The sequence below is a fragment of the Oncorhynchus tshawytscha genome, linkage group LG12 (assembly GCF_018296145.1).
Source record: "Oncorhynchus tshawytscha isolate Ot180627B linkage group LG12, Otsh_v2.0, whole genome shotgun sequence".
NCBI classification, from domain to species: domain Eukaryota; kingdom Metazoa; phylum Chordata; class Actinopteri; order Salmoniformes; family Salmonidae; genus Oncorhynchus; species Oncorhynchus tshawytscha.
The window spans coordinates 67,984,869-68,006,794 of NC_056440.1; the positions used below are offsets into that span (position 1 = coordinate 67,984,869).

Here is a 21,926-nt window from a genome sequence, read left to right on the forward strand (position 1 = left end):
TTTGAAGGTACGGTGTGTTCGTCTGAACTAGCTTGTAGACATATATCTGGAGACATCCGGAAGGGAAAACAAGAGCTGCTTTTCAGGTTGAATGGCCCCCCAACAGATAAAGTTATTGTCAAGACCTCAGTGTGTGTGTGTACCTGCAACCACCCTCAACCTGAGTCAGCTAGCTGCCGATGATCATGACAGGTCTTGACAGGTTCGGTCGTCCAACGGGAATCAATGACAGCAATCTGTCCCTGAGAATTACTTTGTGACACACATTGCCACCCATAGAATCACATTATGAATTATAGCGTCTCTACGGTGCCACCTTCCTGCATCACATTGACAGACCTTGGCATGGTCCCTACATTACATAATCAATGACAGCAGCATGTTCATGAGGGAACGTTAATATGTTCCGCATTGCGTCCAACAACAACATTGACGAATACGCTGATTCGATGAGCGAGTTCATTAGAAAGTGCATTGACTATCTCGTACCCATAGCAACGATTAAAACATTCCCAAACCAGAAACCGTGGATTGATGGCAGCATTCGCGTGAAACTGAAAGCACGAACCACTGCTTTTAACCAGGGCAAGGTGACCGGAAACATAAGCGAATACAAACAGTGTAGCTATTCCCTCCGCAAGGCAATCAAACAAGCTAAGTATGAGTATAGAGACAAAGTAGAGTCGCAATTCAACGGCTCAGACACAAGAGGTATGTGGCAGGGTCTACGGTCAATCACAGAATACAAAAAGGTCAGTACAGCTGCATCAAAGCAGGGACCGAGAGACTGGAAAAACAGCTTCTATCTCAAGGCCATCAGACTGTTAAACAGCCACCACTAACATTGAGTGGCTGCTGCCAACACACTGACTCAACTCCAGCCACTTTAATAATGGAAATTGATGTAAAAATATATCACTAGCCACTTTAAACAATGATACTTAATATAATGTTTACATACCCTACATTACTCATCTCATATGTATATGTATATACTGTACTCTATATAATCTACTGCATCTTTATGTAATACATGTATCACTAGCCACTTTAAACTATGCCACTTTTATGTTTACATACCCTACATTACTCATCTCATATGTATATACTGTACTCTATACCATCTACTGCATCTTGCCTATGCCGTTCTGCACCATCACTCATTCATATATCTTTATGTACATATTCTTTATCCCTTTACACTTGTGTGTATAAGGTAGTAGTTTTGGAATTGTTAGGTTAGATTACTCGTTGGTTATTACTGCATTGTCGGAACTAGAAGCACAAGCATTTCGCTAAACTTGCATTAACATCTGCTAACCATGTGTATGTGACAAATAACATTTGATTTGATTTGATTTAATGACATAGAGTACAGACTATGCTAAGGTCAACCAAAGTGTTCAACACTTTTACCCCTTTGGTCCAACCCTCTGATGTCACCACACACTCACACAAAATCTTCACCAAACAGAACCAGTACACTGACATCAAACCCATTAATATCACCATAACAATTTTGGGCCCTGACAGTTAGTGATTCATTTTGACACATTCGGGTAAAATATGTTCTCATATCTTCACTTCTAACCTAGCCTATGCTCTTTGACTCAACTTTCTCTCTGTCTTTATCACTCTCCCATACTCCCATCTTCATCTACGTTGGGCCAGGGTGTGGAGTATTAGGGAAGGGTTAAGTCAGGGGTGAGCCCTCAGAGCCCGGCACTCCTTAGTCTAAAACCACCGCCTCCCTAAAAGAGCTGAGATTTCAGGAAAAGAGAACAGACGGACTAGAGCTAACTGAAGAGGACAGAAAGAAGGAATACTGAAAGAAAACAGAAAATATTTTAAACACTCTGGCAAAGGATAATAAAACCTATTATGATGGTGAGTCCCTTAATCTGACTATGTTGGGGTGATTGGATTATCTGATGGGATAATGATACATGTAAACCTTTTGAGTATCCTATTGTATCTTGCACCACGCAGTACCATGTACAGCGCCTACATTAGGTACCTAAAACTGGGCATGAGTCAAAGATGGTAAGGTATACAATGTTGGTTCAGAAGGAGATGACATGGTCTCAAATGGGGCGGCAGGTAGTGGTTAGAGTTGGAATAGTAACCGAAAGGTTGCAAGATCAAATCCTCCAGCTGACAAGGTAAAAATCTCATTCTGCCCCTGAACAAGGCAGTTAACCCACTGTTCCTAGGACTTCATTGAAAATAACTGACTTGCCTAGTTAAATAAAGATACAATTTTTTTAAATGATGTCCTGTCTTTTCATAGCTAATTAATAGGCTAAATAACAACTTAGAATCATTTCACATCAATTCAGTAGTGAGGGAAAAACAAGATAATAAAGTATGCTGCCTGCCTTGGTTTAAAGCTAGAATCCTTCATTAAAACAATAACAAAACGGTCATCGGGTCTGTGTTTGTGGTAAAAGATCGAAGGATGGGCCTGGAGAAATGTAACCACTCTCAAATTCATAGACAAGTGCTATGGATGCAACGGCCGACCATCCACGATCTCAAAATTATAGTTTTAAACACGTTTTGAGGCTATACAGTGTTTGTTTCCAGATTTATTTTGCATGTTACATACAATAAATTAAAATATGATTGAAATAGTTTTCCTTCCAAACATTTTTCATTATGTTAGTCAAAAAGCAGCTTCTCTGTGCTGAAATTGTGTGGGCGTACCCCAACAACAGAATGTTGTGGGCATATACCGGTCATTAAAAATCATGCCAGTAGACCGCTGATTAGCAAGCATTGAGATAGCCTACAACTTTGAGGTGGGGTTTTTGAAGTGTTTTATGCTTTGGCCACACGTACGAGTATATACGAGAATAGAATGAGTCAACAACATATGAGTTAACAAAATATGAACTTTTACAAATTCGATTTTCACTGGAACAGTTGCTTTAATTTATGACCAAACATGTATGTTGCAACTAAGGATTCCAGCTTTAATTGAAACATTCTCCAAGTGGCCAATGTGAGACTGCGTAACATCAAATAACTCCTCCTAGCGTTTGGCTCGAGGAGGCAAGCATCAGTTCAGAGAGAAGGTTGTCACTGACGGGAAAGAAGTGCAGCAGGGTGGTCTGCATTCCTTTGGGAATTATAGGAGTTGAATGCATGAGTCTGCCACTTTATACATAGGAGCTGGGCGTCATTTACACATAATAACGAATAGGGACTCTATTTGATTGTCAATTTTAAAGGATTGTTTCAATTTGCGGTTATCGCAATGAGTGCGACCGTTGCATCAGAGAGCTGCTTTCTGTCCGCCCTACAGCCCAACACCGCGGTCACCACTTATGCAGTCCCGTCCGATGTGCAGTTGGGACCGAGGGGTTCCATAATGGACGAGGTGGAAAGGGCTAAGAGGGTTCAACAACAAGTCCATCTGCGCCTCGCCGAAAAGAGGTCTTCATCGCTCACACGGCTGAACGGCTCGAACTGCATTTCCCCAGGTGGGCAACTTATTATACATTTTAGCCTGTGTCCTATTTTAGAAATGTGAGGCATTTGTTTTTCAACAAACGAACAAACGAATTACCGGCTGTGTGTAGACCAGACCAAATACTCATTAAATTTGTCAATTACACCCTTAGGGAAGATGGCTCAACCGTACTCTTTCAACATAAGTCCAGTCCAAATTTACTATGATCCGTTTTCCTTTGATGTACAAAACATGGAAAAGGTCATTTTATCATTGGTAGCCTAAAGACTTGTCAATATTGATAGATTATTATTGTATTGTAATCAGTGAAACTAGTCCTTGTCTTGGCAGACTGGTCTTGCTGGTACCAGATGGGGTTAAGCGTTTATAGTGTGGTGTGAGTAGTCATATTAAGGTACAGCGGTTTCCCCTAAGACCACCTCCCCATCTAGGCTATATTACTCTCTCCTACATGCCATAAAAATGCAGCCCTGCAGGTATTTCATAACATGCAGGGGGCAAGGTAACACATCTGAGTGATCTGACAGATGGTTCTCACATCTGCAGTCATGGTGTCTACAGATGTTACGCCAAACCAGTAAAGCGTTCAATCTGTCTTGCCAGATGCCAAACTTTCACAGTAATTCTGTATATAAAACGTTATTTATACACAGATGCTTTTACACAGAAGATGTGATATTCTGAAAAATCTGAACATTTAGTCACAGCCAGGAATTATCACTGCATGTGGCAATGAACCATATTATGTGAGTGACAGATTCCTTTTCATGAATTTGTCATTTGCGTCACACCCAAGGCTTTAGATTTTAGCAGAAGTTTGATGCCTATACAGAATGAACAAGTAACAGTCACACGGCTCATAAGTGACAGAAGATAAACTCAGCTAATTATCAAAGAAAAGGTTAGTATTTAGTCTCTGAGCTTTTGATCCTTGTGCTGACTGATTTAACACTTAAGGGTTTAAAGATTATTTCATGCCCAATACTAATAGAAGGACAATTTAGCTGGATTCCTCAACATGGTTACACAGTTGGAGAATGTTTATTTTTTTTAACACTAGAATGATATCAGTAGGCAGCTAGTTTACTAGGCAATGTTTTGAGCATGTCTATTTCGGATAGTTGACACCTTATGACATAATTTTTTACAGGATTGGGGAGGAAAATGATGCACAATACAGTATAATATGATAAAGTATAATGGTAGTTTTGAAATGCTAGTCATGGTGGTTATTGATAACATAAAGCTCAGATAAAAAAATTTAAAATGGGACCCTCTGATGTATGGAACATTCCTGTCAATCCATTCAGCTCTTCAGAATGGGTTATCAGTAGCACCAAGCTGCTCAGCTCATGTTCTATTTTGGACAGGGTTGAGTGGGTTGGGTTGGATATTGTGGTCAGATGGCGTCTCAGAAAGAACTACGTGAAACCAACACATAAATCAGTCAGCTGCCTGTGTTTTGCAATGAGAAGGCAAACTCCTTGAGTTGGGAAAACTATACTGTTAATTATAGTGCTGTTACAAACTGTAATTAAGATAGGTATTTTGATTGAAAACATACAGTGACAGTGGGCCTATTTCACTCAGCAGTGAAGTACATCCCCAACAATTGATCATATTTGTGTGTGTGTGTGTGTGTGTGTGTGTGTGTGTGTGCGTGTGTGCGTGTGTGCGTGCGTGTGTGTGTAAAACTCACAATTGAGGGGATATTGGGAATTTAATGCATAGTCTATTTGACAAAAGCTTATGTTATCGCAACTCCTATTCAAACTCAACAGGGGGCTATAGATAATACTGTCTCAAATGACTTACAACACCATATTATCACATTGTTGCCATGGTTATACAGTCAAAAGATACAGTATTTGTATACACAGTAAGAAAAGTAGATTTTTATGACCTAATGTTCAGACCTAAAGGTAGAGTAACACTTGACCTGCAAAGTAGTGGACAGAGCTCAGCTCTCACACAATGCAGAGACAACTTTGTACATGCAGGGAATTAGTTTAACAAACCTCCCCTTTGTTTAGTTTTTTTTATATCACTATTAAAGTTAATGAGTTAAGATATACATAAAAGGTCTAGTATTAATATCAGATTGAAGTGAGCGTCTGTAGTCAGCGTAAATCAATGTTTTTGTAGCTGTTTCCTGTGAGTAAGTAGACTCTCTTTTGACCAGAATTGTCCTGTTCAGTGTCAACCCTCAGGCGTGGAATCCTCCCACACAGTTCAGTTGGCCTCTCTCAACCCTTGCTAGGTCACTCTGCCAGGAGTCAGCCTCACTGGGACATATCCACTCAGTTAACTCTCACTATACCATATTAGTTAAGCTATAGTGTCAGCATTACTTTCTAGTGGTCTTTATGTGTTTAGCTGGTCCAGTATGAAATGCCAGGGTCTGTTTTAATGCACTCTCACAAAACAAAGAATCTCCCAAAGGTATACTACCTTGCTTGCTTAGTCCAACATTATCCTGTCCTCAATGTTTCGATATCTCAGTACAGTGCAGCTCCAGTTTTAGGCTAATCCCCTCTAAAACATGAGGTATTGTGCAATATCTCCCTGGGTGTGTGTTTACATTTCTACATGTTTGCTGCTTGTCTTGCTGTACAGCTGAGGCTGATATTGTTGTTGTTTTTCATGCACAGACATAGTAACCATGAGTCCAAATAGCAAAGCAAGTGGCAAGAAGCTAATCAGAGTCATCATTTGTTACACTTTTTAGTAACAAGAACAAGTGCTTTGCAGGACAGGTTATAGCTTCATTAATATGTAATTAGACTAATTGTGAAATTGTAATCTCAGGAGAAAGTTGTGGTTGCATTCTCTGTCTAAGACAAAGTCTTTCTCTATCCACATGTAGACCATGGTGGCACAATGAGATATAACACGTACAACCCCGGATTCAGCTCTAAGTCAATGGTGTATAACACAGGGAGTAGGACCATGAAGGTGAGTACTGTAGGACTTCATATTTTCTAATGTTCAGTTGTGTTTATTTTTGCCTTCATGATAATCCCTAATCTAAAAGCCCCAAAAAAAAGCCCCTGCTTTTCTAGCTGATTGCCATGCCACCTTTGTCCCTTATCTAAACCAGGAGAGATATGCGTTAAAAAAAGAAACTCCACAGTCCTACCACAGTGACACACTTCACAGCTGCACCCTCACAGCACATACATGCAGTATTTCACAGGATCCTACCATAACTATGTTTAGATGAGACACAGGAACAAAAATCTCTGGACAGGATTCTACTGCCCAAAGAGTCTAAAAACATCTTAACCATGACCTCATTTTTAGACTAGACAGTTTGGCCAATGTTTGCTTTTTGGGTATTATTGTAGTGTAGATAGTTAAGTGTAACAGTGTCCTCTCTGTATGGCCTCTAGATGCCCCCGGTATCCCAGCAGTACTTGGGAGGTAGGTACTCGTCTCTCTCAGCGGTGGAGTTAGGACCCAGATACAGAATCAGCCAGCCTCCAGTCAACACTGGCTACCTCCACCATGACGACATCCAGCTGGGTGGCTACCAGACCAGCCGGACGAGGACCACCAGGTCCAGATCAGTTTGTCAGGCTGACCAAGAGGCAGTGGTCCAGGGTGTGGGAGGCCTGCTCACCCTGCGCCACCAGCAGCAAAACCCAGTGGCCAGCTGGGTGGCCCGTGATGGCATGGCCACAGAGTTCCACTCCTACCATGGTGGAGGAATACCTGCCCCAGCAACGATGAGGCGCACACTCAGTGGAACCCTGGCGGGGGGTGGTAGCGGTGGGTGGAGAGAGGCGGAGCTAGTTTACCAGCACTCCTACAAAGGCCCCGCCCACCGTACCATTAGTCGCATCAACAACAGACAACAGCAGCAGCAACATCTGAGCTCAGCGTCGGGGCTGCAGCAGTGGCAGCAGGTGTCTGGCGGGGGCGGTGGCAGTGTGTACGGAGGCTGGGGGCAGTACCAGAACTCCCTGCCCCGACCGGCCTCCTTGAACAGCATGAAGAGTATGGGGAAAGGCATGGACGTGCCTGATGGAGGCAGGGATTCAGCTGACAGCAACGAGAAACTCGGAGGGTGAGAGATGCATGGACTGTTAAAATCTCCTGGAATATCAAACAAACAAACTTAGCCCTAGGTACATTCTGTTCTTCTTACATAACTGTTATAGGCTTCAGATTAACCTCACCCTCCTTTGTCTTCCTGGTGTTTGTGGACAGAATGCACAGTTTAGACATGCCCACCGCGGTCAACTACCTCTCCATGTCCGACACAGCCATGCAGGTGCTGGGAGCAGCCTACATCCAGCACCAATGTTACCATAGCAGTGATGCCAAGAACCAGGTAACAGATCCTTCTCAATAAAAATAGCCATATACAGAAACATACTTCATTGCCCAAAATAGAATTTACAGCCCTACTGTTTAAACTAAACTGAGTTCTCCGTGCTCTTATCAAAAATGCCATTGTAATATAGAATTTGTTGTCTTGTTATGGTTTAGTAAGTCAGCCTGATAGTCATATAGACTAGTCAGTCATCCACCTGTCTGTCACCCCCTGACCCGCCCTGTCGACAACAGGTGCGTCTGCTGAAGGGTGTCCCAGCCCTGGTGCAGCTCTTCAGCAGTGACAGCCAGGAGGTCCAGCGCTATGCTACAGGCGCTACACGCAACCTCATCTATGAGAACATGGACAACAAGGCGGCCCTCATTGAGGCTGGGGGAGTAGCCAAGCTCATCAGTGTCCTGAAAGAACCAGATGAGGAGCTTCGCAAGAACATCACTGGTAAGATCATCTATATACTTTAACAATCAGCTTGGATCTCAAACTAAGTTACAATTTTAAAGTTCAAGGAAATACTGTCAATATGAGAGCAACAAAAGCAAAATAGTCAATGTGACATGAGGTGAGCAGAAGAAGCATACAGTATATTGTCACCAATCAGAGATTCAAGTAATCACTTTCTTTCAATTAGAGTCCAACATAAAGTTAATAAAGTTCAAATCCCAAATAGAATCCCAACCAAAATAATATATTTTTAGTAGTGATGGGCACCGATATGGAAAATCTATATTTCAATGCCATTTGCTTTTTTCTAACCGATATCAATATTATATCATTTTATGAATAACATAGCTACTGTGTGAATGTTATATTTTCTGTTTACTTCTACGGCTTTGAGAAGTACAGACAACTGCTTGCTGTGTGAATGTTATATTTTCTGTTTACTTCTACGGCTTTGAGAAGTACAGACAACTGTTTGCTGTGTGAATGTTCTAGGGGCCTAACCTACCCAACCACTTTGGATACAATGAAAAGCCAGTTGATGCCCCATCAGCAGGCAGTTACGTTGTGCTTGCAGAACTATTCATGTATGTTTTTTTTTTACATAATTCTGTAAGGTAACAGCAATCATAATTCAATTTGATATCAATATAGGTTTTTCAATATTGTTGCCCACCACAAATGTTTAGGCTATATATTTTTTATCATTCACATGCTGAAGATTCTGTCAAATATAACAGCCTAATTGTAGTCTGTAGAGATAGAATCTGTCTGTACACAGGTTGAGCATGTGGACTGGTAGTAACTATGTAATAGAGGTTCCCTTTGTAAATGGGTCAAGCTGGGAATGAAGAATGCCCTGTAACCTGAGGACACTCAAATCCCTCAGCCCATTGAAAGGGGCAGCCTAATTTCCCAGCAGTCTCTTGTGCTTTGTTCATGCTTGGCTGCCTCCTCCTCTGAGTAATAGTCCTTGAGATTCCTGGACCCTGTATGTATTTGAACCCTCCCCTGTGTCAACTGCACTTCACAGAGAGAGAGAGAGAGGGAGAGAGAGGGGCCATGCTGCTCTGATCAGTTGATTGGAGGGTATATGGAGCCACTGACCTTTCATTGGCTAATACGATAACGGAGTAGCTGTGGATCTGACTTCTCTGGACCCCACTTCCCGACAGCTAAAGGTCCGAAGCTTCTGCGAATGTGCGGAATTCTCTACTTTACGCACAGTCTCTGCTCCACTGTTAGGCTGCCCAGAGAACAAAGTAGTCTGGGGAATCAATGTCTGCAACATCAAATAATGCTAGTATTCTACATAACAGAACTGAATATAATGCATAGTATAACGTTACTGTAAGACAAAAAATAATAAAACATTTCACATGAGATTTTAGGATGATTGTGCAAATGGTTGGATTTTTCTCTCATGTGGCCAAAACTCAGCAATGCGCACCACTAGGCAAAATGTGTGCTTTGATAAAAACTAAACACAGGTTAGTGCTACAGTTTGTTAACACCATCTGCTAAAATTGTTGCTCACTGTACATAATTGAAAACAACACTGTAGGCTTGCTTCTTCACTGTTTAGCTCAAGAAGATCTACAGTTGAACTCGGAAGTTTAAATACACTTAGGTTGGAGTCATTAAACGTATTTTTCAACCACCACAAATTTCTTGTTAACAAACTATAGTTTTGGCATCTACTTTGTGCATGACACAAGTATTTTTTCCAACAATTGTTTACAGACAGATTATTTCACTTATAATACACTGTATCACAATTCCAGTGGGTCAGAAGTTTACATACACTAAGTTGACAGTGCCTTTAAACAGCTTGGAAAATTCCAGAAAATTATGTCATGGCTTTAGAAGCTTCTGATAGGCTAATTGACATCATCTGAGTAAATTGGAGGTGTACCTGTGTATGTATTTCAAGGCCTACCTTCAAACTCAGTGCTTCTTTGCTTGACATCATGGGAAAATCAAAAGAAATCTGCCAAGACCTCAGAAAAAAAATTGTAGACCTCCATAAGTCTGTTTCATCCTTGGGAGCAATTTCCAAACGCCTGAAGGTACCACATTTATCTGTACAAACAATAGTACGCAAGTATAAACACCATGGGACCTCGCAGCCGTCATACCGCTCAGGAGGGAGACGCATTCTGTCTCCTAGAGATGAATGTACTTTGGTGCGAAAAGTGCAAATCAATCCCAGAACAACAGCAAAGTGTTATGAGGAGCAGCACAGGGGAACCCAAGAGCAGACTTAGACTAGGAAACAGAGATGAATGAACCAAGGTATTTATTGTAACACAGGGAGATATGGAGAGCAGATCTGGGGAAGCTTGGATGAGTTGTAGAAAACCAGATGTGGAGGCTGAGGTTGGAGAGTGATGGGTTGAGACAGGGTAAACAGGTCCGGAGGGAAATCCAAGGGAGTGGTGGTGTGGTGAGTCCAGAACAGGGTAGCAGGGTGGTGAGATGTGGAACAGGAAACAGGAGCCAGAGTCAGGGCGGCAAAACTGCAGTGAGAAGATAAACATCGTCAAGCAGGGAAACAGGTACAGCAGGGAAACAGGATCTTGAATAATAATAAAGGCTAGAAGCATAAAGTGACTGAGCAGAGATTACGATCTGACAGAGTGGAAGTCTTGATAATGGAATGAGTTGCAGTTGATAGGGATCTGATCTGACTCCAGCACACTTGTCTCCAACCACAGAATCACATACAAACAGAAAGGGAGGGGGAGAGAGAGTGTACAGGTCAAGCAGACACCTGATGACCCCCCTCCTGGCGGAGGCACGAAGAACAGACTGGCCCCTCCTCCAGGTGCAATGACAACAGCTCCTGTGGTCCTCGACTGAGTTACCGTTAGATGGAGGAATAGCCAGTGACGAAGTCCTGAGCTATGTGTGACCAGGGGCGGCTGGATATGGGAAGAGGTCGAAGCCGACTGGATGTAGGTTTGATGGAGGTTTTGTTTCCGGGCACAGACCGAGCAGGCTGAGATGAATTCCCGAGCGTCTCTCACGATGGTGGGCCACCAAAATCACTGTCACGTCTGCTCCCGCTCATCCCTCGGCTGCCCTGCAACACGCACTCCTGTCATCATTTACGCACACCTGCCTTCCCTCGTCACGCGCATCAGTGATATTGGACTCACCTGGACTCACTCATCATCTGTTTATTACCTCCCCTATATTTATCAGTTTCCCTGCTCTGTTCCCTGCTGATGCATTGATTGTTTTTGTCTTTGTTTTGTATGCTGACGCTGTTCCTGTCTCGTTCCATGTCCGTTCTATATTAAATGTTTGACTCTCCGTACCTGCTTCGTCTCTCCAGCGTCATTCCATGTGACACAAAGGACCTTGTGAAGATGCTGGAGGAAACAGGTACAAAAGTATCTATATCCACAGTAAAACGAGTCCTATATCGACATAACCTGAAAGGCCGTACCGCAAGGAAGAAGCCACTGCTCCAAAACCACTATAAAAAAGCCAGACTACGGGTTTGCAACTGCACATGGGGACAAAGATCATACTTTTTGGAGAAATGTCCTCTGGTCTGATGAAACAAAAATAGAACTTTTTGGCCATAATGACCATCGTTATGTTTGGAGGAAAAAGGGGAGGCTTGGAAGCCGAAGAACACCATCCCAACCGTGAAGAAAGGGGGTGGCAGCATCATGTTGTGGGGGTGCTTTGCTGCAGGAGGGACTGGTGCCCTTCACAAAATAGATTGCATCATGACAAAGGAAAATTATGTGGATATATTGAAGCAACATCTCAAGACATCAGTCAGTAAGTTAAAGCTTGGTTGCAAATGGGTCTTCCAAATGGACAATGACCCCAAGCATACTTCCAAAGTTGTGGGAAAATGCCTTAAGGACAACAAAGTGGCCATCACAAAGCCCTGACCTCACTCCTATAGAAATCTTTGGGCAGAACTGAAAAAGTGTGTGCGAGCAAGGAGGCCTACAAACCGGACTCAGTTACACCATCTCTGTCAGGAGGAATGGGCCAAAATCCACCCAACTTATTGTGGGAAGCTTGTGGAAGGCTACCCGAAACGTTTGACCGAAGTTAAACAATTTAAAGGCAATGCTGCCAAATAGTAATTGAGTGTATGTGAACTTCTGACCTACTGGGAATGTGATGAAAGAAATAAAAGCTGAAATAAATCATTCTCTCTACTATTATTCTGACATTTCATTTTCTTAAAATAAAGTGGTGATCCTCACTGACCTAAAACAGGGCATTTTACTAGGATTACATGTCAGGAATTGTGAAAAACTGAGTTTAAATGTATTTGGCTAAGGTGTATGTAAACTTCTGACTTCAGCTGTCTATGCATATCCCCATGAATTGGATTGAGATCAAATGGTTGGCATGCAGATGCTGCATGGCATTTCGCCTGTGAACTTCACCTGTAAAATAATTATAATTCACGACTGACAGTGAGAAATGTGAAGGGAGGGTGACCACAAAAACTGGTGAGTAAAGTAGAGGTAAAGAAACACACGAGCAGAATGTGATTGGGATCTTCAGCGCTGGGGAAAAAGGATCCAGGGGGGATGGGGCGGAATTACCTACGGATCCGCAGCCTCGGCCATTAGATAAACTAGTGTGTGGGGGCGATAGATGTGTCACTTATGCTCTGTAAATACTTTCCCTGAAATTCTTATCATACTGTGATAGTTAATGTATTATAGAAATAATATTTCCCTTACTTCCCTTTAATAATATTTCCATTACAGATCCGTAGAAGGTCCAAAAGGCTTCTTAACAGCTTCTACCCCCAAGCCATAAGACTCCTGAACAGCTAATCAAATGACTACCCGGACTATTTGCATTGCCCCCCTCATTTTTTACGTGCATAGTCACTTTACCTCTACCTACATATACATATTAGCTCAATTACCTCGACTAACCGGTGCCCCCGCAGATTGACTCTGTACTGGTACCCCCTTTATATAGCCTCGCTACAGTAACTTTTTTGTTGCTTCCTAATTATTATTATCTTTTTTTTTTTTTTTCTTATTATTTCTTTTTTTTTTTTACTTCAGTTTATTTGAGTAAATACTGTCCAAAAACTTTTTTTTCTTAAAACTGCATTGTTGGTTAATCAAATCAAATCAAATCAAATGTATTTATATAGCCCTTCGTACATCAGCTGATATCTCAAAGTGCTGTACAGAAACCCAGCCTAAAACCCCAAACAGCAAGCAATGCAGGTGTAGAAGCACGGTTAAGGGCTTCTAAGTAAGCATTTCACTGTAAGGTCTACCTACACCTGTTGTATTCGGCGCATGCGACAAAATAACACTTGATTTGATATTGATACATCAGATATTATTTATTGGCCACATTGAAAATAGAAAATAGGATTCCCAGGGTTTACTTTGGAATCATATGACATGAATCCCACTGTGATAATAGTGATTATTTAGACCTATTGAAGTTAAATCATTTGGATATCAGGTTATCAGCACACACTCTATCCTGGTCATAGAGGCTGTTTTGTGTATCCGACAGAGTGGTTCAATAAACCCTCTCTCTCCTCTGTCTGTCTTGCAGGTATTCTGTGGAACATGTCCTCTAAGGAGAGTCTGAAGGAGAAGTTGGCCAGAGAGACATTGAGTGAGCTCACAGAGAGGGTGCTGGTGCCCCTGTGCAGTGGTGGAGATTCAGAGCTGATCCGTCAGAGTCCATCTGAGGCAGACATCTTCTACAACACCACAGGCTGCCTGAGGTAGCTATACCTATCTTCCTACATGTTGTATACATACACACTGTACAAGGACTGATACATGTACTGTATACAACTTCTCTGTACTCTCTTCCTCTGTTCAGGAACCTGAGCTCAGTGAATGAGAGGACGAGGCAGCAGATGAGAGACATGCGAGGGCTGGTGGACTCGCTGGTGGCCTACATCCAGATCTCCCTTCAGGATGAGAAAGCAGAGGACAAAGTACGCCTCAACTGTTCTACTTATGTCACATTATTGTGTGTTTCTTTCACAACTTGATTATTTTTCTGGGCATGTTCTTTCAGGTCAAACCCTTTTCCCAGATTTAATATCTCATTTGATTTGATCTCATATACTACAGTCTTCAGCAACTCATGGGTTCAGCTGGAGTAGAGTGAGAGCCAATCATTGTATCTGTACAGTTTGTCATTAGTGTTACTGTTTGTATTATCTACCAGACAGCCAGACTGGTCATGCTGTGGCCTATCTGCTGTATGTAATGCAGGCTGCTTTGAGAGACACAATGGCCACCTATGTTTCCATCTCACCCTCTCCTCACCCCTTCTCTCGATCGCTCTCTCTTTCTCTCTCTTCCCCCCCCTTCCTCGATCTTTGTCTGTGCCTGCAGGGTGTAGAGAATGCAGTGTGTGTCCTGAGGAACCTGTCTTATCAGCTGTACAGTGAGATCCCTCCCTCAACCCTACTGCGACTGGAGGGGCCTACACGGGCCAGAGCCACTACTGAGACTGAGTCCATTGGCTGTTTCACCCCACAGAGCAAGAAGGCAAAGGAGGTAGGTGTCATTTACCCAAGGCAAACCCAAAGGAAATATCAAATTACGGCTAAACTTCAAGACACTGAAACATTATACAGTATGTCGTCATACAATCCTGATGGACATGGGACCATGATATGTTTTTTCTGTAATTAATCTATTCCCCTGATCTCTATAGCGACAGAACCAGGAACTGTCCACCTTCTCAGAGGTGGCTAAGCAGCCGAAGGGGGCGGAGTGGCTGTGGCACCCCCAGGTGGTGGGGCTGTATAACCGCGTGCTTCAGCACTATGAGGCCAACACGGCAACACGAGAGGCTGCAGCAGGGGCCCTGCAGAACATCACAGCCGGAGAGACCAGGGTAGGTCCCACTCCTCTCCCCCACGAGCTGACCTAGCCATCACTTTCACCATGACAGGCTACATATGCTTCATTCACATTTACAGTTCAATGAAAATGTACTCAACACTAGTGTTGAATTCCTCTTCCTCCTTGTGTATCAGTGGGCGTCAGTGCTGAGTTGGGTGGCTTTAGAGCAGGAGCGGATGCTGCCTGTGGTGCTGGACCTCCTGCAGACACAAAGTGACCAGGAGATGCGTTCCCTCACTGGCCTCCTGAGGAACCTGTCCCGACAGAGCAGAAACAAGGACGACATGGGTGAGACTCAACCCCCAGTACCCCACACTGTTAATTTCTACCTCTGTCTCTCCTGCCCTCAACCTTGTATCCATCCATTCCATGCATATTAATCACAGTAATTCCCCTTATAAGGAGACTTTAAAGAATGGCTACTTCTCTCCCTTCTTCTACTTCCGGCGCCGACAGAGATGGCCGCCTCGCTTCGCGTTCCTAGGAAACTATGCAGTTTTTTGTTTTTTTACGTGTTATTTCTTACACTAGTACCCCAGGTCATCTTAGGTTTCATTACATACAGCCGAGAAGAACTACTGAATATAAGATCAGCGTCAACTCACCATCAGTACGACCAAGAATATGTTTTTCGCGATGCGGATCCTGTGTTCTGCCTTACAACCAGTGTAACCGAGTGGATCACATGCAGCGACCCAAAAAAAAAAAACGACTCAGAAAAAGAGGGAAACGAAGCGGTCTTCTGGTCAGACTCCGGAGACGGGCACATCGTGCACCACTCCCTAGCATTCTTCTTGCCAATGTCCAGTCTCTTGACAACAAGGTTGATGAAATCCGAGCAAGGGTAGCATTCCAGAGGGACATCAGAGACTGTAACGTTCTCTGCTTCACGGAAACATGGCTAACTGGAGAGACGCAATCCGAAGCGGTGCAGCCAGCGGGTTTCTCCACGCATCGCGCCGACAGAAACAAACATCTTTCTGGTAAGAAGACGGGCGGGGGCGTATGCCTTATGGCCATGAATTCCTCACAATCAAATGTAGACCGCATTATCTACCAAGAGAATTCTCTTCGATTATAATCACAGCCGTATATATCCCCCAAGCAGACACATCGATGGCTCTGAACGAACTTTATTTAACTCTCTGCAAACTGGAAACGATTTATCCGGAGGCTGCATTCATTGTAGCTGGGGATTTTAACAAGGCTAATCTGAAAACAAGACTCCCTAAATTTTATCAGCATATCGATTGCGCAACCAGGGGTGGAAAGACCCTGGATCATTGTTACTCTAACTTCCGCGACGCATATAAGGCCCTGCCCCGCCCCCTTTCGGAAAAGCTGACCACGACTCCATTTTGTTGATCCCTGCCTACAGACAGAAACTAAAACAAGAAGCTCCCACGCTGAGGTCTGTCCAACGCTGGTCCGACCAAGCTGACTCCACACTCCAAGACTGCTTCCATCACGTGGACTGGGAGATGTTTCGTATTGCGTCAGACAACAACATTGACGAATACGCTGATACGGTGTGCGAGTTCATTAGAACGTGCGTTGAAGATGTCGTTCCCATAGCAACGATTAAAACATTCCCCAACCAGAAACCGTGGATTGATGGCAGCATTCGTGTGAAACTGAAGGCACGAACCACTGCTTTTAATCAGGGCAAGGTGTCTGGTAACATGACTGAATACAAACAGTGCAGCTATTCCCTCCGCAAGGCTATCAAACAAGCTAAGCGCCAGTACAGAGACAAAGTAGAATCTCAATTCAACGGCTCAGACACAAGAGGCATGTGGCAGGGTCTACAGTCAATCACGGACTACAGGAAGAAACCCAGCCCAGTCACGGACCAGGATGTCTTGCTCCCAGGCAGACTAAATAACTTTTTGCCCGCTTTGAGGACAATACAGTGCCACTGACACGGCCTGCAACGGAAACATGCGGTCTCTCCTTCACTGCAGCCGAAGTGAGTAAGACATTTAAACGTGTTAACCCTCGCAAGGCTGCAGGCCCAGACGGCATCCCCAGCCGCGCCCTCAGAGCATGCGCAGACCAGCTGGCCGGTGTGTTTACGGACATATTCAATCAATCCCTATACCAGTCTGCTGTTCCCACATGCTTCAAGAGGGCCACCATTGTTCCTGTTCCCAAGAAAGCTAAGGTAACTGAGCTAAACGACTACCGCCCCGTAGCACTCACATCCGTCATCATGAAGTGCTTTGAGAGACTAGTCAAGGACCATATCACCTCCACCCTACCTGACACCCTTGACCCACTCCAATTTGCTTACCGCCCAAATAGGTCCACAGACGATGCAATCTCAACCACACTGCACACTGCCCTAACCCATCTGGACAAGAGGAATACCTATGTGAGAATGCTGTTCATCGACTACAGCTCGGCATTCAACACCATAGTACCCTCCAAGCTCGTCATCAAGCTCGAGACCCTGGGTCTCGACCCCGCCCTGTGCAACTGGGTACTGGACTTCCTGACGGGCCGCCCCCAGGTGGTGAGGGTAGGCAACAACATCTCCTCCCCGCTGATCCTCAACACTGGGGCCCCACAAGGGTGCGTTCTGAGCCCTCTCCTGTACTCCCTGTTCACCCACGACTGCGTGGCCATGCACGCCTCCAACTCAATCATCAAGTTTGCGGACGACACAACAGTGGTAGGCTTGATTACCAACAACGACGAGACGGCCTACAGGGAGGAGGTGAGGGCCCTCGGAGTGTGGTGTCAGGAAAATAACCTCACACTCAACGTCAACAAAACTAAGGAGATGATTGTGGACTTCAGGAAACAGCAGAGGGAACACCCCCCATCCACATCGATGGAACAGTAGTGGAGAGGGTAGCAAGTTTTAAGTTCCTCGGCATACACATCACAGACAAACTGAATTGGTCCACTCACACAGACAGCATCGTGAGGAAGGCGCAGCAGCGCCTCTTCAACCTCAGGAGGCTGAAGAAATTCGGCTTGTCACCAAAAGCACTCACAAACTTCTACAGATGCACAATCGAGAGCATCCTGGTGGGCTGTATCACCGCCTGGTATGGCAACTGCACCGCCCTCAACCGTAAGGCTCTCCAGAGGGTAGTGAGGTCTGCACAACGCATCACCGGGGGCAAACTACCTGCCCTCCAGGACACCTATACCACCCGATGCTACAGGAAGGCCATAAAGATCATCAAGGACATCAACCACCCGAGCCACTGCCTGTTCACCCCGCTGTCATCCAGAAGGCGAGGTCAGTACAGGTGCATCAAAGCTGGGACCGAGAGACTGAAAAACAGCTTCTATCTCAAGGCCATCAGACTGTTAAACAGCCACCACTAACATTGAGTGGCTACTGCCAACACACTGTCAATGACACTGACTCTACTCCAGCCACTTTAAACATGGGAATTGATGGGAAATGATGTAAATATATCACTAGCCACTTTAAACAATGCTACCTTATATAATGTTACTTACCCTACATTGTTCATCTCATATGCATACGTTGATACTGTACTCTATATCATCGACTGCATCCTTATGTAATACATGTATCACTAGCCACAAGTATGCCACTTGGTTTACATACTTATCTCATATGTATATACTGTACTCGATATCATCTACTGTATCTTGCCTATGCTGCTCTGTACCATCACTCATTCATATATCCTTATGTACATATTCTTTATCCCCTTACACTGTGTATAAGACAGTAGTTTTTTTGGAATTGTTAGTTAGATTACTTGCTCGTTATTACTGCATTGTCGGAACTAGAAGCACAAGCATTTCGCTACACTCGCATTAACATCTGCTAACCATGTGTATGTGACAAATACGATTTGATTTGATTTGATTTGACCTCTAGCTACGAAGGTAGTGAACATTCTGGTGACCAAGCTTCCCAGTGATGGCCACCAGAAGGAACCATCCAGTGAAGTGGTGGTCAACATATGTGGGACCCTCAATAACCTGGTTGCAGGCAGCTCACTAGCAGCGAGAGACATCGCCTTCTTTGATGGACTCCCCAAACTTGTTGCAATTAAGTCTTCCCACGACAACAGGTTAGTGAATCTTGTCTCTCAGTGTTCTTGGTTTTGTTATTCATTGTGTCTGCTTTTTATTTCCAATTTCCTGTCTGGCTCCTGTTGTGTTTGACTGTGTTTTTCTCCTACTATAGCTCAGGGAAGCTGAAGGCTGCCAAGGCTGCTTCCACAGTACTCTTCAACATGTTCCAGTACAACAAGCTGCATAAAGATTATAAACAGGTGAGGCTAACACCATTTAACATAGACATTGTGCTAGATGGGCTTGGAGAGCAGGAAACGGGGGGGTCGTTTGCCCTCTTCCATTGTGCATGGCCTTCTAACCTCTTGTCTTGGTCCAGATGGTTCTTTATTTTCTTTATGGCCTCTAACGGTTAGTCTAACTCTTTTTTTTAATCAGTTCTAAGAATTCTCCCCTCCCCCCCCCTGGATCGACTGATATCCCCCATAATTCTTTGGCACAGCAAATATAAATATTTTCACTAAAGCTGTTAGGTATTACATTTTCATGGAAGTGAATTTTTCTTGTGGCCCTTAGGAATCCTTATTCTGTGCAGGTACTACAGTTATCAGTTCAAGTTTATACAATCTAGTTATGTTACCGGTTATATATTTAGACTATATTTTATATCATGGTTTTCTTTGCTTGAGTTGCTTTGGTGTTTATTGAACAGGACCAGTAAAACACCTTGGTTTGGTGGTTGGCAACTGGACAGTCCTCTTCTTTGTGCTATAGTGCTACTTGAGTTTGTAGTGCAGTGTCTTGTGTTTCCTTGGATGGTCAGTTAAATGGTATGTTTGGAATCTGGCAGTGGAATGCTGGGAGCAGCCATTGATTGTCTCTTGCAAGATAACGGCTGTCTGTTTTTTCTCTGTGCTAAATATCAATCTTCAGTTGACACTTGTAAACACTGTTTGTCCCTTCTATGTGCCCTCTTCACACTGTAGAATATTTAGGCCTGTTTACTAGGGCCGGAACGATACCAGAATCGTGAAAAATTGTCATAAGACTGTTCCCTCTACCTCACGACAAGTGGTACAAGAGCTTCTGGGACCAAAAGGCTCCTGAACATCTTCTACCACCAAACCATAAGATTGCTGAACAGTTAATATAATGGCTACCCGGACTATTTACATTGACACCTTTATTAAAAAAAAAACATTGCACTACCTACATCAGTGGAGGCTGCTGAGGGGGGAGGATGGCTCATTATAATGGCTGAAATGGATCCAATGGAATGGTATCAACCATATGGAAACCACGTTTGATGTGTTTGACACCATTCCATTGACTCCATTCCAGCCATTATTAATAGCCGTCCTCCCCTCAGTAGCCTCCACTGGCCTGCATGTACCTCTGCACATTGACTTTGTACTGATACTCCTTATGTTATTTTATGGTGTTAATGTTTTCCTTTTTTTTATTTAGCAGTCATTTTTTTTGTAATTTTTAACTGCATTGTTGGGAAAGGGCTCGTATGTAAACATTTCACTGTAAATACCTGTTGTATTCATTCGGGCATGTGACAAATAACATTTGATTCAATTTTTTTATTTGATACTTTTTAGTATCGTGGCAAGAAAACCAAAAAGTGGATTTAACTTCTTTAGCCCTAATGTTGGAAACAAACATCAGGATGTTGTCATCCAGTCACATGTATTGATTTTCCCAGCTATAGCACACACTATTTCACAGACAGCAGGTTTTTAAAGGAGCAAAGAGTTTGATCTGCTTCGTGTTTTCATTTTTGCAATGGAACAAAATATTGTGATACTGGTATCGTCCTGGGCCTACTATTTACCCTTGCTAAAAACAGACTGCTCTATCTAAGTGGCCTTTTCCCTTGTGTTTTACAGAAAGGGTTCACGAGGTGTGACTTCACCGACACGGCCATTTAGAGCAGACTGCTTTGCCCTTTTACTGGATTCATATTCTGGACCTGCTGGTAGAGCCAGCAGGAGGACCCCCACAATGAACCTGACACATCTGGTCTCAAATGGATGCATTGATGGAACCTGAATAATTCTGAGGAATGTATTTACCGAATGTATTTAAGGACTGAGGAGAAGCAGCTTTTCTTTACTCAATATTTTTTAGATTTTATCACATTTTATTGGTCTTTCAATATGGACTGCTTTACCAACTTAATATTTGTATTGCCATGAGAGTGTTTTGGATGACTGAGGAATCTTCACTTCAGGACGGTGTGTGTGCGTGTGCGTGGTGCATGCCTGTGTGCATGCATGTGTGTGAATGTTTGGACTTAGTGGACTCGTCCTGTAAAAGGCATTGGATGCCTCTTTTCATCTCTGGTAACATATGGGCTCAACTTGCCATTCCTACAGACATACTGTGTATACAATCCTCTATATTGTTAGTTCTACAGTACATGGATGCTTCACTGAAAGACAAGATACAGGATGGGTGGCCTCCAAACTCCCTTTTGAACTAATAATCACCAGAGCAATTTAAAGAGCCCCTGCTTTTAATCACCCCAGTCTCCACTTCATGGTAATACAATGTTTTCCTGTTCCATCCAGGGAGGCTTTTCTGTGCTTATTTTCACCCCAAATAACTAACAATAAACAGCATCTGACATGACCAGACAGTTGTCCCCAGTGTGTCCTTTAAGAATGAAAATAAACTTCTCATTATCTTACCCCTCCCTCACAGATCTGTGCTACATTGTTTGGGCAGCAGGTAGCCTAGTGGTTAGTGTTGGGCCAGTAACCGA

General features: G+C 43.5%; 1 protein-coding gene across 2 annotated transcripts; it reads left to right on the forward strand.

Annotated features, from left to right (window-relative positions):
- The first annotated feature begins 1,770 nt into the window (after positions 1-1,770).
- pkp3b (plakophilin 3b) lies at positions 1,771-21,796 on the forward strand. 2 transcript variants are annotated; one of them, XM_042330963.1, is made up of 14 exons: positions 1,771-1,887; positions 3,308-3,485; positions 6,342-6,430; positions 6,868-7,544; positions 7,688-7,811; positions 8,048-8,252; positions 13,827-14,001; positions 14,103-14,220; positions 14,627-14,791; positions 14,952-15,134; positions 15,277-15,430; positions 19,014-19,209; positions 19,326-19,413; positions 21,049-21,796. In XM_042330963.1, exons 1-14 carry the CDS (start codon positions 1,882-1,884, stop codon positions 21,088-21,090), a joined length of 2,400 nt encoding a protein of 799 aa, XP_042186897.1. In that variant the 5' UTR covers positions 1,771-1,881; the 3' UTR covers positions 21,091-21,796. The 2 variants fall into 2 exon arrangements, with proteins under 2 accessions (XP_042186897.1, XP_042186896.1); XM_042330962.1 differs by lacking the exon at positions 1,771-1,887 and having other exon boundaries at positions 3,061-3,485.
- The last annotated feature ends 130 nt before the right edge of the window (positions 21,797-21,926 follow it).

Bases quoted from the DNA above. Each gene is read 5' to 3' on its own strand.
- pkp3b (XM_042330962.1), top strand. From the start codon at position 3,260: ATGAGTGCGACCGTTGCATCAGAGAGCTGCTTTCTGTCCGCCCTACAG. The intron at 6,431-6,867 runs GTGAGTACTGTA...TATGGCCTCTAG, and splicing joins CAGGGAGTAGGACCATGAAG to ATGCCCCCGGTATCCCAGCA. The intron at 7,545-7,687 runs GTGAGAGATGCA...GTTTGTGGACAG, and splicing joins AGCAACGAGAAACTCGGAGG to AATGCACAGTTTAGACATGC.